The sequence below is a fragment of the Urocitellus parryii genome, chromosome 6 (assembly GCF_045843805.1).
Source record: "Urocitellus parryii isolate mUroPar1 chromosome 6, mUroPar1.hap1, whole genome shotgun sequence".
Taxonomy (NCBI): Eukaryota; Metazoa; Chordata; class Mammalia; order Rodentia; family Sciuridae; genus Urocitellus; species Urocitellus parryii.
Window position 1 is genome coordinate 33,012,104 of NC_135536.1, and position 16,931 is coordinate 33,029,034.

Here is a 16,931-nt window from a genome sequence, read left to right on the forward strand (position 1 = left end):
CCATAAAAATAGATTCTGGTGAGGCTCTCTTTTTCCAGTGAGTTGCAGCATAGAAGCTGACCCTTAAGGTTGCAGAGCAGTCCCACCCTCAATCTGAGAAACTCATGTCCATGTGTTGAGTGGTTTCTTCCCTGTTTTCTTAGTTTAGTGTTGCGCCAGCTCCTTTGAACTCAGCTCATCTCAGTGTCAGGGCAGATGATGGTGAGACTTCTCCTTTTGTTTGTTTCTTTGTTTCTGTTTGTGTCTGAGCAGTAAGGGAAAAAAGGAAAGAATAGCAGGGAATAAGCAAAGAAGGAAGGAACCCAACACATGTGAACAAATTCCCCATACTATGCTCCTTGAGATAAATTGCTGAGAGATTGAATCCTTCCAAGGACACTTATCTTTCCATTCCCCTTGAGTTGCTTCATAGGGGCTATGCAATTGTACTATATCCCTGTTTGAACATTGCCTTTGCATCCCCCAGCCTTGTACAATAGAGCACCTTCCAAGGCAGGAAATGAGGGCATCTCTCTGCCCTTTGTGCTTTTGGAGGTTTCTGATGTTTCCTCATCCCATGCAGTCTTTCAGTGGCTCTGGGCTTCATGTTTCACACTGCATCACTGGTCACATCTTCAGTCTCCTCTGGATGAACTTCTTCCTCTGGGGCCCATGCTTCTGAGAAGTGTAGATGCTGAAATCCAGTACTGAAACTTGTGGACTTGCTAGACACAATACAGAAGAACTGAATTAAATGCAAGGCTGTGTGTCCACTCCTGGCCACCAGTTTTACTTACTTAAGAATTTTATTGGTTCCTTATTATTATACCTCATAATGGGATTCATTGTGCCATATTTGCACATACACAGGATGTAATTTGGAAAACTTCATTCCCTTCCAACCTCCCTCCTCAAATCCTCTTCTACTTAATGATTTTCTGTTATTACTTTTCTTAAAAAATAATAATAGATCTGGTAGATAAGAGATGAATACATGTACTTAGAAAACTGTAATCAGAATCATATTCTAGAAACATTTAAAATTTCAAACTGACTATATGATTTGGTTATATATAAAACTATATGCAGGATGGTGACACAGATTAGAACCCAAGGGAGAAGTGGTTTCAGGCTGGAATGGAGAGGTGTAGTGTTCTGAAAGAGGTTCTTCTGACTTTGGAAAAGGATTCCTGTTGGTTAGATTCTCATTTCACTGGTGATTCTCTCCTTATTTCTCTTTGTATTTCACTTTTAGTTTCCAATGTAATTTATGTTAAAAGAAGTTGGTCAGGGAAGAGTTTTATTATTATTAGGCCATAGAGCAGACTGCTCTCATTTTTTGGCATGTTTCCAACCTGTTTGGGTCCAATGCATGCTTAGCTCAGGTGAGGGTCACTGACAACCTCTCCTTTGTCTTCTGTAGTTCTGAAAGTTCTTTTTATTTCTGGTCTGCTGGTTGAACTCCCTTCTGCTTTATTGAGTTCATGAATATTTGCTACTTTTTGTTTGGTCTCTTTTTCATTATTTCCAGAACTGAATATTTCTGGCATATCTTCCTAACCCTTATCATGCTTCCTACATGTCTCTGTAGGTGGGTCTCTGTCAGTCTCCCTTTTAGTATGATGTTCCCATAACTGTGCATAGTATACCAGTCTTTTCCAACCATTGATGATGACAGCAGGACTCTCACTTTCTTTTCTTAAACAAGGTACTTGAATGATTTTCTCATAGCCTTAACAAATATTAGACTTTTTGAACAGAAACCAAGGAGTCATCACACTTTCTGACAAAGAAAATTATAGCTTTTATTAGTTTGGGTAGATTTATTAATTAATGGCATGTGATCCAGGCTGAGATTTAGTATAATTCTCTTGTTTAATTTGCTTTAGCCACGAATAAATAATTTGTTTTCTTCACTCTGATGCTTACCTGTAGCAGCACGTGGCCATATGAAGACTGACCTCAGCCTAAGGCCACTGATTCTTAGCCACTCTGTCTGAGGAATGGCTTTGCAAAATACTACGGAGTATCATCTGTGTTCAGAGTCTAGAATACAATCTTCTGTGACTAATTTTTCAATTAAATTGTTGTTATCTTGCCCTGTTACATAACTACCATTTCTCATGTACTTTAAGATTAATACCATGTACTGCAGAAGGTGACATCATCACAGATTCTGAAAGGGTCACGCACATTCCCTGGAAGTTGGCACATCACACCTTGACATGGGAAGGGCACAGCTGTCTAAATCCCAGTCCCGCCTCAGGCCTCCAGAGGGCGATGTTGCACACGGAGGTGTCAGTTCTCACTGAGCATCCTCTTCATCCAAGGAGCCCCTCCTCCCTGTCCCTGGCTGATGCTTCCTCACTGATGTGTGGTTAAGGGACCTGTCGCTAGAACAAGGCTTAAAGGAAAGCCTCTTTCTAACCGTTTGTGATACTTGTCCAAGCAAGGGACTCCTGCAGCGCCTCCTCTCCACTCAGTGTCCCAGAGGCTCAGCCACCAACGCGACCTTCCCACCTGGGGATCCCTGTAGCTTTTCCCCACCAGCCATGCTCCTGCTGCTCCTGCCTGTGCTCGCGGTGGTTTTCACCCTGAGTGAGTACATGCCATTCCCTCTCCCCTCCCACCAAAGGGACCGTGTTTTGATTGGAACTGGAGAGAGATGCGTCTTCTCCACAGCCAGGTCTGCGCTGCTTTTCCTTACTCAGCATCAATGTTGCAGGAGGAAGCGGAGCCCAGTCAGTGACCCAGCCTGACCGCCACGTCCTGGTCTCTGAAGGAGCCCCTCTGCAGCTGAGGTGCAGCTACTCATCTTCTGTATCACGCTATCTCTTCTGGTACCAGCAACGCCCCAGCCAAGGCCCCCAGCTCCTCCTGAAGTACGTGTCAGGGGCCACCCTGGTGACAGGCATCAATGGTTTCCAGGCTGAACTTAGGAAGAATGAAACCTCCTTCCACCTAAGGAAGCCCTCAGCCTATTGGAGCGACTCAGCTGAGTACTTCTGTGCTTTGAGTGACACAGTGTTTGGGACTGCAGGGGGAGCTGAGCACAAACCTTCTGACACAGTGCACTTTCTGTGACACACAGGCTCAAGTTGGGGAGTTTTCAAGAGGTTTTCCTTTTCCGTGCAGCCCAAGAGGACAGAGTGGCCTGAGCCCTGGGGAATATTTTTTGTCTCTTGAACATTTGCCTTCATGTCTGTGTACTGCCGCCTTCAGACTGGCTGTGGCCCAGATAAAAGTTCTGTGTTGAATTTCTCCAGGAGGGACCCCTGTCTTCCCCCACAACTTCATGCTCCAACTCCCACCTGACACCTTCACTCTGAAGAACATAGCTATAAAGGCTCTCAAATTAAAAAGGCAGCAGCACTTTCATTTTTAAAAGTCACTTCTAGCATCCACTGTGATGATTAGCATTACCTCAAAGGAACTTTATTTAGTGTCTGGCTACAGACATCCTCTAGTTTCTTTTGGTGTGCTATTTCTTCCCATTTTACTTCTGTACACCTTTTCATTTCTGTTTGGAGTTTTTCTGACACCGCATTTATCTTCATTGTCCTTTATTTCAATCAGGTTTACACTTTTCAGGGACAAGAATATTTTAAAGTTATGGTGAAAACACTTACGTTCTACTGATTTTTAAAACTGTAAGTCTGCAATTCAGGAACTAGGAGCAAAATATAGTACAACAGACCTCTAGAACTTTTTTATATTGTCTAACTGACACTTGGTTCTCCTGGACCAGCATCTCCCCATATCATCCTCTCCTTAGTCCCTGGCAACCACCATTCTACTCTGCTATGAGTTTGACTAGTTTTGATACTTCATCTAAGTGGAATTATGCTATATTTGTCCTTCTATGACTGGTTTATTTCAATTAGCATGATGTTCACAAGATTCATCTGTATTGTTACACATGGCAAGGTCACCATATTTATAAAGGATGAATAATATTTAATTTATGTATGTGCCACATTTTTTAAACATTCATCTACTGTCTGACATTAGGTTGTTTCCACATCTTGATTGTTGTGAATAATACTGCAACACACAAGGGAGTGCAAATATCTCATTAAGATCCCAATTTCAATTATTTTGGATGAATACCTAGAAGTAGGATTGTTGGATCATATAGTAGTTCTATCTGTAAATTTTTGAGGAAGATCCATACTACTTACCCTACTGGATGCAACATTTTGCTTTCTACAACCATGTTCAAGGGTTCCAATTTCTCCATATTCTCACCACTATTTGATTGTCTTTTGTTTTCTGATAGTAGCCATCTTCATAGATGTGAGGTAAAATCTAATTGCAATATCTCATCCCTCTGATGATTGGTGAGTTGAGCAAAAAGGACCCTGAAGAGGACCATTTTGAGAAATTAGAACAACCTGAAGGTATAACACCTCCTGGGTTCTGAATATATTACAAATCTTCAGTAATTAAAACAGTGTGATTCTGTCATTAAGACATACATACAAACTAATGGAACACAACAGAGAACCCAGATATAAGGCCGTGAATATACACTTAACTGATCTTTATCAAGGATACCAAGGTCACAAAATGAGTGATGAAATGAAGATAAATGTTCAATTAAAATATTCCTATAAAGGATTATGTTAATATCTTATGGTTAAACATTTTAGCAGCTCATAACTAACATGCAAATCAGTAGGACTGATTAGAAGGAAACTGTTTCTAACCCAGAGAAGATGAAATGTTACTTAGCACTAATTCATACTTGAGGAAGTAAGTGTGATAGTGTTTGAGTGGTGTCGTTCCTTCCCTGCTCACGATCAGTGGTCCTGTTGCTGAGCTGCCTTCTGTGCAGCAAGGAAGCATCTGGCTGAAAGCCCCAGGCAATCCTGTACATGGGGTATAAAAGAACTTAATTTTCTATTAATTACTACAAACATATTCACATCTGATTGGCCTGTGCTGAGAGCTGTGGATAAAATTCAAAAATTGTATTTAGAATAAAAATTATACCTTTTAAACTGAGTCCCCTTTCTGCATCTTCAACAAAACAGAATGAAAACTATTGTGCTTGCTTTGGTAATTTTGACTTTTGTAGATTTTATAAAACTAAAAAACATTTTTTCTGACAAGCCAGGCAACTCTAGTGTATGAACACAACTTCTTTACAGAGAGTGAGCTGTACATGCTTTCCCCAATGTATCTGGTAGACTTTGTCATTGTTCATACCAGGGATAAGGGATAGTGGGCTAGCAGTTAGAATGGAATATTCTTGAAGCATATTTTAAAATAGTATTTAAGTAAATGATCTAATTTCTACATAATTATTATGCTGAAGTGTCTTTTTTGACACTGCAATAACTTATGCCTCAGTGTGCTTGATTTTAGAAGCTTAAAGCAGCACATTTTAAGGAAACAAACAAATATGAAGTACCTTACATTGAAATTTATTGTACTATATTTTTAATGTAACATTGCAAATCTTGTTATACACATGAATGTGTATAATTATGTTAAATGCAAATGTTTTGGTCATCTTTTTTACTGTCATGATTAAAGACCTGACAAACAACAAGTACAGGAGAGGAAAAGTGTATTTGAGGAATCATATTTTATGGTCTTCATCCAGGCATAGTAGGTCTCATTCCTCTGGGCTTGAGGAGAGGCCTCATTCCACCATGTCAGAAGAGTGTAGCTGAGGGAAGCAGCTCATATGAGGATCAGGAGAGAGACTCCACCTGCCAGATACAAAATATATAGCCCAAAGCCATGTGCCTGATGCCCACCTCCTCCAGAACACCACTCAGTTAATCCCCACCAGGTTCATAGAACAAACAACAACAACAACAACAAAAAAAAGAATGCATAGTGGGAAACTAGAATCCCCTTAGTGATTTGTGAATATTTATTATCATTTTCCTAATTATTAGTGATGTTGGACATATTTTAAATATATCTTTGGCCATTTATATGTCTTTGGGGAAATGTCTAGTCAAGTCCTTTTCTATTTTTAAATCAGTATTTTTATTTTTTTCTATTGAGTTATAGGATGTTTTAAATATATATATATATATATATATATATATATATATATATATATATATATAGGATTAATCTCATATCAGACATGATTGTGAAAATTTTCTTTCATCCCATAGGTTACTTTTTTGCTCTATAAATTGGTTCCTTTGCTGAGGTGATTCAGTTAAAACAGGGTCATTTGGGTGGCTCTCATCCAAAATGACCTGTGTGCATGTAAGAAGAGGAGATTAGGGCACAGACAGCCCAGGCAGAAGGGGGACCGGTTGAGGACACACTGAGAAGATGTCTATCTGCAAGTCAAAGAGAGAGGCCTCAGGAGAACCCAGAGCTGCTGACACCTGTAGTTTTGATTTAAATCCTCCAGAATTGTGAGAGAATAAACTTTGTTGTCTAGGTCATCAGGTCTGTGGTATTTTGTAGTACAACTAGCAAAGTGGCACTTCATATATGCAGCCTATTGTGCAGATGGATGTGGGTACTGGACTGGGCTCCAGGAGTCGGGCGCATCTTTCCAACGCTGACTCAGGAGCCAGTTATGGAATAAATGAAAGATTAAGAATTTCTTTTTGGGAAGTGGGAGTAATTACAATAACACAGGGATGACAGGGTTGCAGAGACCATGGAATTGTGGCTGCCTGAGCAGCCTTGCAGGCACCACCTACAGAGTTCAGGGCTCAGAAGAAGAGCTCATGGATGCTCAGAGGAGGCCTTCTTCAGACTGATTTTTCTGTGCTGTGCTGAGTTGGTAGATTTGAGTCCAGTTCCCTGAACCTATTGGGGATTCCCAGGCAAATCTGGTATTCACTAATTTGTTCCTTTTTAATTTAATCAAATCAGAGTCCAGTTCCATTGCTCACAAAATAAAAGCTCTGGCATATATAGTCTCATTCCAGCATTAGGTTTTTTTAAAAAAGTCAGATCATCTTGAAGATACATTTGTAGAAATTGTGATAGTTGCAAACTTAACAGTGCTTCTCAAAGGTATCCAATAGTTTCTGGGTTCCAACTTTCTTCCTTCATTAAGTTCTTACCTGCATTCAACTGATTCTGCTTTTACTCTAAGCCAGAACCAGAATTCAAGGCAGGAAGAGAATGGACTATATTTCAGGTTCCTTCAGTTCTGCACACTTCACCATCCAGAGCCCATTCCATTAGCAGGATGATATTGACGCCACCAGATGGCAGTGCCTCCCTCTTCTTAGACTTACTTTAAATATGTGTGTGTGTGTGTGTGTGTGTGTGTGTGTGTGTGTGTGTGTTTGTGCGTGCACTTCTGCCCTTAATTGCTTGCATGTGTATTTAAAGCAAAGGATTGAGTTTGCTGCTGACTGGCTGGGTAAAAATAATCCAGACTCTGGGAGGGACCTGAAGACTAGATAAATGTTCAGCAATGGTAAATCTTCTGACTGAGGGGTTTGGCTCCTTTTTAGGTCACAAAGCTGTGCTTCCTGTAATCCCAATAAGGAAGGAAGATGCAGAAACTCCTGAGAGTGTGTTTGGTGACACTGTGGCTTCAATTGGCCAGTGAATTTGGGGGAGGGGGGCTGGTGGAGATGGGAATAGGAGACCAGAATTTAGAGCCCACATGCTAGACAGATGAGGTCTTCCTGTCATTTGGGGAATAGGATTTGAAAGTTCAGTAATGAATTCTTGTCTCTGGCTTCATTTCTGCCTAGGGGTGAACAGCCAACAAGAAGAAGAGAGCCCTCTGGTCCAGAGTGTCCAGGAGGGTGAAAATGCCACCATGAACTGCAGTTACAAAAGTAGTACTACCACTCTGCAGTGGTATAGACAGGATTCAGGTAAAGGTCCTGCTTTGGTGATTTTAATACGTTCAAATGAGAGGAAAAAACACAGTGGAAGACTAACAGCCACCCTGGACACCTCAACCTAAAGAAGCTTCCTGTCCATCACGGCTTCCGAGGCTGCAGACGCTGCCACTTACTTCTGTGCTACAGATGCACAGTGATCAACAGGCACCTGCTTCCCAGAAGCCCTGACCATGGGTGGACTTGGTGGTTTCACATTCTCCATGGGGTGGGAAGAGAGTCCGTTCAAATTTGTGATTTATTTTTTGAAGCATTTTGGAATAGGGTTAAGGTCATGAGATATGGAAAGGGAACAGCAATGCCAGGCTCAGTTCTGCCCATCTTGGCTCAAGGTCCTCAGGCTCATCCTCAGTGTAGGTGCCTTCTATATCCTAACGTGACTTGAAGGATTTCAATCCCTGATTCCAAATGATTCTTCATATTCTAATTTTATCAGGGAAAAAAGTAAGCCCTGTACACCAGCAGAGGACAAGGAAAGAATGCTCAGTATTGGAAGGTGTTTTAGTCAGGTTTTTTTTTTCCTCCTGTGACTTAAAGATCTGAATAGAACAATTTTAGAAGAGTAAAAGTTTATTTTGGGGCTCACAGTTTCAGAGGACTCAGTCCACAGAAGTCTGGCTGCATTTCTTGGTGCTTGAGGGAAGGCAGAACATCATGGCAGAAGAGTGTGGCAGAGGGAAGTGGCTCACATGATGATTTAGGAAGCAGAGAGAGACTCCATTAGAGAGAAACAAAATATACAACCTAAAGCCATGCCCTCAATGCCACACCTCCTCCAGCTGCACACTACCCAACTTCAATTGCCACTCAGTTAATCCCTATCACGGGATTAATTCACTGACTGTTAAGGCTCTCATAACCTAATCATTTCTCCTCTAAACCTTCTTGCATTTTTTCACATGTGAGTTTTTGGGGGGACTCCTCACATTCAAATTGTAACAGAGAGTCTCACCTGTCCTATTGCAGCTCTAGACCCATTTTATCTCAATGTCCTCAGGCTCATCCTCAGGGGGATCTTTGATTTGCCTGAGATGACTCTCGCTTTCCTCTGGTTCCAGGGAGTGATGAGCTCTCAGGCATTGGGGTTAGGAGGGATCTTAGGATGTGTCCAAGCAAATCTTCCATCTCATAGCTGAGGATTGGAGCTGTTGTGTGATAAGAGAGGGAAACATCTGAATTGGATTCTTGCCGCAGTCTGGCTGGGCACAATTCAGGAGCCACTTGTCAAAAGAAACTAACTTTATTTTTAGAACTACAAACGCCAAAAAAAAAAACAGCTCCTCAGGAAAAAACCCTCAGAGCCCAACTGCCACCACCGGCTTCCACAAGCCTCTCACGCACACAAGTCTCACCACCTCCCACAATCCTCCTGCTCTTGAGGTCGTTTGGCTGGGTCGCGTGGGCAGAGCCAAAGAAGTCCCCCAATGAGCAGCTCCATGGTCTGAAAGGGCAGGGAAACAGCCCAATGAGCAGCTCCATGGAGGAGCCAATCAGCTAGATGTTGCTGGGGCCGCTGTGAGCCAATCATCAGCTGGCAGTCTGAAGGGCAGGGAAACAGCCCAATGAACATCACCGTGGAGGAGCCAATCAGCTAGATGTTGCTGGGGCTGCTGTGAGCCAATCATCAGCCTGCAGCTGGAAGTTTGCTGGTAGCTGGAAGTTTGCTGGGGCCCCTTTGGCTGTGGCTCTTAACAGATTCTGCCATTTAAGGGTTGTGTAATTTCCAAGCTTCAACTTCTACATGAGGAAAAAGGGAATCTGTAAGAAAGTCCTAGTTTCCCCATCTAAGAGGAGAGTATATTCTCAATGGCCAGGACCTGAAATGCTGTGGTGTGAAAGGCTTCTAGGATCAAGTACATTGGTTTTCCATCTATTTATTCTCACTCCTATTAAAATAAGTAAATGCTGACTATGGTTTTCTTGACACAGTTTTGAAACTACTGAAAATGTGTTTGTGGATAAAATCAGGGCATTTGTATTTATAATGCATGCTTGGTGAGAAAGATGCAGGGGGAGGGGAACACAGGTAAGCACTGTTTCCCAAAAGCCCCACCTTGACCTGCCAGCATCACCTGTGCCAGAGGAGCCTAGAGCACCACAGAAGTTGTGGACTCCTGAGCTCAGTGCTGGCTCACTCAGTGGGCTCTGTCAAGGTGATGGGTTTGTTTTTTTAATGAATATATCAGCCTTATTTAGAGATTGGCAGAGCTTCTTGTTACAGAAGACCTCAGGAGTGTTTTTAACAAGGAGGAGGTTACTTTTTTCATATAAAATAGTTCTATGCAAAGCAGGGCTGTCATTTGTTGGGGGCTTCATCATGTTTTGAGAGACCCGGGGTCTTTCCAGCTTAATGTTTCTCATCCTTCAGATGTTCCTGTTGTGTTTATATTCCCCCCCCCACACAAAAAAATATAAAACTGCTAGAGAGCCTTCCATGTCATACCCCTTCTCAGCAGAGAGAAGATCACAGGTGATGGGTACTTGCTGGCAGAGGACGTCCTTTCCCGAAGCCCCACCCAGCAGTCTTAATTGACATTTCACTCACCAGTCACCAGATGTGCCCCCCACTCCCACCAATGGAGGGATAGATGGGGTTCCAGGACTTCTTTTAAAAAATGTTCCTGTGCTGCCATCCACATCAAAATAGAGTTCTATTCTTAAATTTGGAATTTTCTGTTGGATGACAAATAAACATTTTAAATTTTTGTTTTTATAATATTTTATTTTATCAACATATATTAATTATAAATATTAATGGGGTTTGATGTGATAATTACATATATACATACAGTATGCGCTGACCAATCCTACCACTTTTCCCACCCCTCAGCCATCCCAGTCTTTAGTAATCACTATGCTACTTTCAGGTCAACTATTTTTTTAACTCCCATAAATGAGAGAGAACAGACTGTTTCTGACTTATTTCACTTAAAATAATATATTCTAGTTTCATCCATTTTGCTACAAATGAAAGGACTTTGTTCTTCTTAATGGCTAGGCAATATTCCATTGTGTATATAAAACACATTTTTCATTATCTACTCATCTGCTGACAGGCACCTCAGTTGATTCTTTATCTTAGCTATTGTGCATCACATGAACACAAGTGTGCAGGTGTCTCTTGGGTTTGCTCATCTCACTTTTATTTCCTAGAAGTAGGGTAGCTGGATCATATGGTGGTTCTATTTTCATTTTTTTGTGGAATCTTTATACTTCAGAGGTTCTACTAATTTGCATTTCTGCCACCAGTGTATAAGAATTCTATTTCCTCCACATTCTTATCAACATTTATTGTTCTTATTATATTAATTATTTTGGTAATAATTCTAACTTGAATATTGAGAAAATATCTCATTGTAGTTGTGATTTGTGTATCTTTAGTGGCTTAGATAATGAAATTTTTTGCTTTTCTTCTTCTAAGAAGTATCTATTCAAATAATTTGTGCAGTTATAAATTATAGGACTTGCTTTTTGTTGTTAAGTTTTTTGAGTTCCTTACATATTCTGGATATTAACCCTCTGTCAGATTAAATTTTGGCATATATATTTATTGCATTCTGTAGATTGTCTTTTCACTCTATTAATTGTTTCCTTTGCTGTGCAGAACTTTTTAATTTGATATAATCCCATTATTCTTTGTTGTTGTTGTTGTTGTTAATACTGGAAAGGGAATTGAACCTATGGGTGCTTTGCCACTGAGATCTATCTACCGACTTTTTATTTTTATTTTGAGGCAAGTTTTCTTACTAAGTTGCTGAGGCTGGTCTTCTACTTGTGATTTTCCTGCCTCAGCCTCCAGAGTTGCTGAGATTGCAAGTGTGCACCACTGCACTCAGCCCATTAGCCAATTTTTGAATAAAAGCATATGTCTAAGCATCTGAGTGACTAACTTATAATTAAACATTCCTAATGATTATGATGTTTTTGTGTGTCATTTTCACCAAATTAAGGGTAAAATGGGATAATAATATTTTATAAACCAAGGCATCATGGTTGCTTCAGTGGATAAAAGTTTTCAGAGCAATTTTGTTATTATTTTGATTATCTTCTACACACAGGCTAAATGCCATTAACATAGTCACAGCTAGCTTCTTTGCAACTTGCATTCCACTCTAGGGAAAATACCACATTCAAAGATGGAGAACAGGCTACAGGGACAGGGAGAGCACAGACAGCACTGTCCCTTCTTGTGGCTAGTTGACAAATTCCACTTCTGCACATTTCTCTTTGCATCAGCTGTGGCATAATCTTGTAGGGAAGTTTGTCTTGCTTAATACCTGAGCCAGATTTTGAAGAAAATTCCACAAGGAATCAAGCAAGTAGAGGAAGAACTCTCTCAACTTTGGTGAATTCCTGAACGAAACCTTCTGCTGACTCTCAGACAGCCATGCTATACGCTTCCTGCTCAGGACTGTGATCTTGTCTATATTCAGGGAGCAGCATTTACTCAAAGTGGCTAAGATGTTATATGCCTTGGTTTTAGGATGACCTTTGACCCTCTTGGAATTGGAGAATATCCCTATTACATTTCCAGTGTAACAATGCCTTTGGTATATTAAGAAGGGTGCCATAGAGACTCTATGACCCAGGCAGAGGGCCTGTTATGCTCCCCACACTCTCAGGGGGAGTTATGACCCTGAACTGCACTTATAGACACAGCTGTCCCTTTCCTTTTCTGGTATGTCCAGGTATCTAAACTAAGGGCCTGGGCTCCTCCTGAGAAGCTCATCAGGAGACCAGCAGTGTTTCCAGGCAAGCCAGCTAGGGGCACAGCTCCTTTTCCATAAAGAAACCCTGCCTGCAGAGGTGAGCCTGGCATGACACTGTGCTTTGAGGCTCTTGACCGGCCACACAAGTGCAGCACAAACTCAAAGGATGAGGAGGTCCTGGGTGTGGTCACCCAGGGAGGGGTGATTCCTCTGTCCAGTATTCCTGGCTAGAGATCTCTGCCAGGACCTTCCAGCTCTGTTGCCTCAGAGCCAGGACATCTGGAGTTCTTGGATTACTCTCCAGGGCAGAATTGGGGAGGGACAATGTCAAAGGGAACTGGGCTGTTTCCCAGTAGAGTCTGTGTTCAGCACAGATGTTTCCTTCCTTTTATAGATAAAGAACACCCCTGACAAGGTCCAATAGCTCTGCTATAGGACATTTTAGTTAGTTGGTCTGTGCTGAAACAAATCACTTTAACTGCTTATAAATAAGCTGAGGCAAAATAGTTTATGAGCTAATCTGTGATTTCTTTTTACAACTGGAACCAGGAATGTGTGTCTTACTGATTTTTTTTTGTTTTAATTTGTTATATATGACAGCAGAATGCATTACAATTTATATTACACATATAGAGCACAATTTTTTATATCTCTGGTTGTACACAAAATAGGGTCACACCATTTGTGTCTTCATACATGTACTTAGGGTAATGATGTCCATCTCATTCCACTATCTTTCCTACCCTCTTTCCCCCTCCCTTCCCCTCCCTCCCCTCTGCCCTATCTAGAGTTTGTCAAATCCTCCCATTCTACCCCCCAACCTCATTATGAATCAGTATCCTTATATCAGAGAAAACATTAGCATTTGTTTTTTTGGGATTGGCTAACTTCACTTTTCATTATCTTCTCCAACTCCATCTATTAATCTTCAAATGCCATGATTTTATTTTCTTTCAATGATGAATGTGTTTCATTGTGTATATATACAACATTTTCTTTGTCCATTTATCAACTGAAGAGCATTTAGGTTGGTTCCACAGTTTAGCTATTGTGAGTTGAGCTGCTATAAACATTGATGTGGCTGTGTCCCTGTAGTATGCTGTTTTTAAGTCTTTGGGAATAGACCAAAGAGTGGGATAGTTGGGTCAAATGGTTCCATTCCAGTTTTCCAAGGAGCCTTCATACTGTTTTACATATTGGCTGAACCAATTTGCAGTCCCAACAGCAGTGTATGAGTGTACCTTTCTCCCCACATCCTCCCGAATACTTCTTGTTGTTTGTATTCTTAATAGCTGCCATTCTGACTTTGAGTAGTTTTGACTTGCATTTCTCTAATTGCTAGACATGTTGAACATTTTTATATATATTTGTTGATTGATTGTATATCATCTTCTGAGAAGTGTCTGTTTAGCTCATTGGCCCATTTATTGATTGGGTTATTTGTTTTTTTTGTGTTAAGATTTTTGAATCATGCTTTCCACCACAACAGTTGAGTCACTTAACTATCTTTCATATATTTTTACTTTTATCAATTTTAAATAACAGTTTTATTACGATATATCTCCCATGCCATAAATGTATCCTTTTAGTTTATTCACAGAATTGTGTAGTCATCACTACTAATTGTAGTACATTAGGGCAGTAAAACAATTTTGTCTGATACTGTAATGGTGGACACATGTCATTATGTGTTTGTCTCAATCCATCGAATGAATGGCGCTGAGATTGAAACCTAATGTAAACTACACACTCTGGCTGACAAGGATTGGTCCATGCAGTTTCTTGAGTTACAAAAAATGTATCTCTCTGCTGCAGGATGTTGATAGAGGGAGGCTATGTATAAAGGGGTCAGAGTAAGTTTGTGACTCAGGAGACATGATATGAAATTATTCATTAACAATAAATAAAGTATTTCCCATGTTATTTTTGCCAGATTCCATGATTGGCAAGGTAGGAACAAAGGTTGAGACTAAAAGTTTACCTTCTTGTTAGAAAGTCCAAACTCTGTTTTTACTTTTTACCTTAACACCATCTGTAGGAATAAAAAGGCATATATGTAAGACCAAAAGATATATGACCATGTTAGCCTATGACTATAGTTCATAATAATTTTAAGTTTTCCATTTTACATCAAAGGAAAACTGAAAAGGATCCAACCCAATAACTTATAAAACAGCTTCTCAGAGCTGTCATCTCCCATGATACAGGAAGCATGTGACAGGACCCAGGCAAACCTGCCCCATATCTGGTAACTCCATTTCCTGTTAGAGCAGATGCAGCACATAGCTAAGTAACTTTGCTTGTACCTCTTGAGCAAAGAATTAAGATCTGGATTTGAGACGAAACATAGAACACTTCTCTCTTGGGAAAGAGTTACTGCTATGCTGGCCACCAGCCTGTTGGGAGCAGCCATCACCTCCATCTGTCTTGGTAAGCATGTGCACAAGCACAGAGCGCAGGCTCCTCTCAGCCCTGAAGGTCCTGCAGAGAAGATCTTTGTTTTCTGATGAGGTTCTGAGGGATGAATAAAAGGCAATGGGATCAGAGTGCTGGGTCCTTAGTCACTCTATCCTTTTGACACCCATAGTTCCAAATAAAGGATTAGTCTATTTCTTCCTCTCTCCTGCAGGAAACAGCATGGCCCAGAAGGTAATTCAAACTCAGACTGTAATTTCTGTGGTGGAGAACGAGGCTGTGAACTTGCACTGTGTGTATGAAACCCGCGAAACTACTTATTACTTATTCTGGTACAAACAACTACCCAGTGGGAAACTGACTCTCCTCATTCGCCAGGAATCTTACAATCAGCAAAATGCAACAGAGGGCCGCTATTCCCTCAATTTCCAGAAGGCATCCAGTTCCATCCAGCTCACCATCACAGCCTCACAGCTCATGGATGCAGCAGTGTATTTCTGTGCCCTGAGAGAGGCCACAGTGTGAGGGCTGCCTGTGGGAGTCCCACAAAAACCTCAAGAAGAGCTAGGGCCTCTGGGGGGAGACCCCACCACAGACAGGGAGGAGCAGGGGCTGTGTCAGCACAGGTAGGGTTTTGGCAAGGAAACCTGAGTGCAGTTCATATAGAATGTCCAGATGTTCACTTGTGAGAAGAATGTGTAGCTACTGTTCTGTGTGATAGATTGAGATGGAACATGTAGTATATATTTTTATGACACATGAAAAATTTATTTTAAAAATACACTTTAATAAGACTTATTAATCTTTATTGATTTCATTGAATTGAGAAAGTTTTCAAATTACCTTTATACCAATCATGATTTTATTGATGAGTTGTTAAATTTTTAGAATCATAAATGCATTTATGCATTCATTAGTATGTTGAATGCTCTAATCCACTTGTAAAACAAATGCTTTTAATTTTTTTGAGAAATTTTTACAATATTTTTTCTCAAAAATAATCAGAATAATTTTTTAATCAATCAGGTCAAATAAATTATTTAATTTAGAGCTTTTCTCATAACCATACTAGGAATATTTGTACAAGCAGAGTATATCTGAAATGTTCCCTAATTTGCCATGGTCTGGCTTCTCTCTTTTTGATATGATTATGATTTTTTAAAAGCATCTATATCTATTGCTGCCTACAAAGGGAGATGATTAGTTGAAAATTTGTCCTGACCCATGGATTTTCTTGTCTTCATCCTTTCTCTTCACATTACTGCCAGTTTGAAGATGAAATGAGATCAAGACCAGAATGACAGCTGTCATAGCTGCCAACACCAGAGTGTCTTTGCCAGTTTCAACTTCTAGACTAAACATGAAAATGTTCCCAGGTGTATAACCAGTGCTCAAGGACAAGGATTTTATTTCTCTTTCTCCACACATGTTTCAAAACACTCTGAATTAAATTGTCATCATTTAGAACTCAGATATCATATTAAAAACAATATTTCTTGGTTATCTAAATAAATGGGAGATCTATAAATGCTATGCCCTCTGGGATAGAGGTTAACAAGTAAAGACTTTAAAGAATATTCATTTCTATTAAAATATGTAAATTTACCATTCATTTTATAATATAAATTTCTCTAAATTTAAAATGTTAACTTATTAGTTACAAAATTATGTATATCTATAAAGAAATCCATAATACAGATGAATATGAATTAATGTTTTTTTAAACTGTATCTGTTTTTTTCCTACAATTTCATGTATCAAACTGTTTCCAGTCTGGACACTAAAGTGTAGGTTATTCATTAATTTATAATTAATTTGAAAGATTCTGAGTTTCTATTATAGGTGTTAGAAAATTATTAGGTAACTAGATAAGATTCCTCCCTTTATGGATGTCATAATCAGTGGGTTTTACTCGTATCTGGTACAGAATAGCAGGCAGAAAGAACACTGAACTGAAGTTTTAGAGATCATTATA

The 16,931-nt window shown here is 40.1% G+C and overlaps 1 gene segment (V, D, J or C); it reads left to right on the plus strand.

The window, feature by feature from the left end:
- Positions 1-14,922: 14,922 nt before the first annotated feature.
- On the plus strand, positions 14,923-15,481 carry LOC144255418 (T cell receptor alpha variable 19-like). The segment is given in 2 exon segments: positions 14,923-14,971; positions 15,171-15,481. Coding segments are annotated over 2 exon segments (360 nt in total).
- Positions 15,482-16,931: the final 1,450 nt, after the last annotated feature.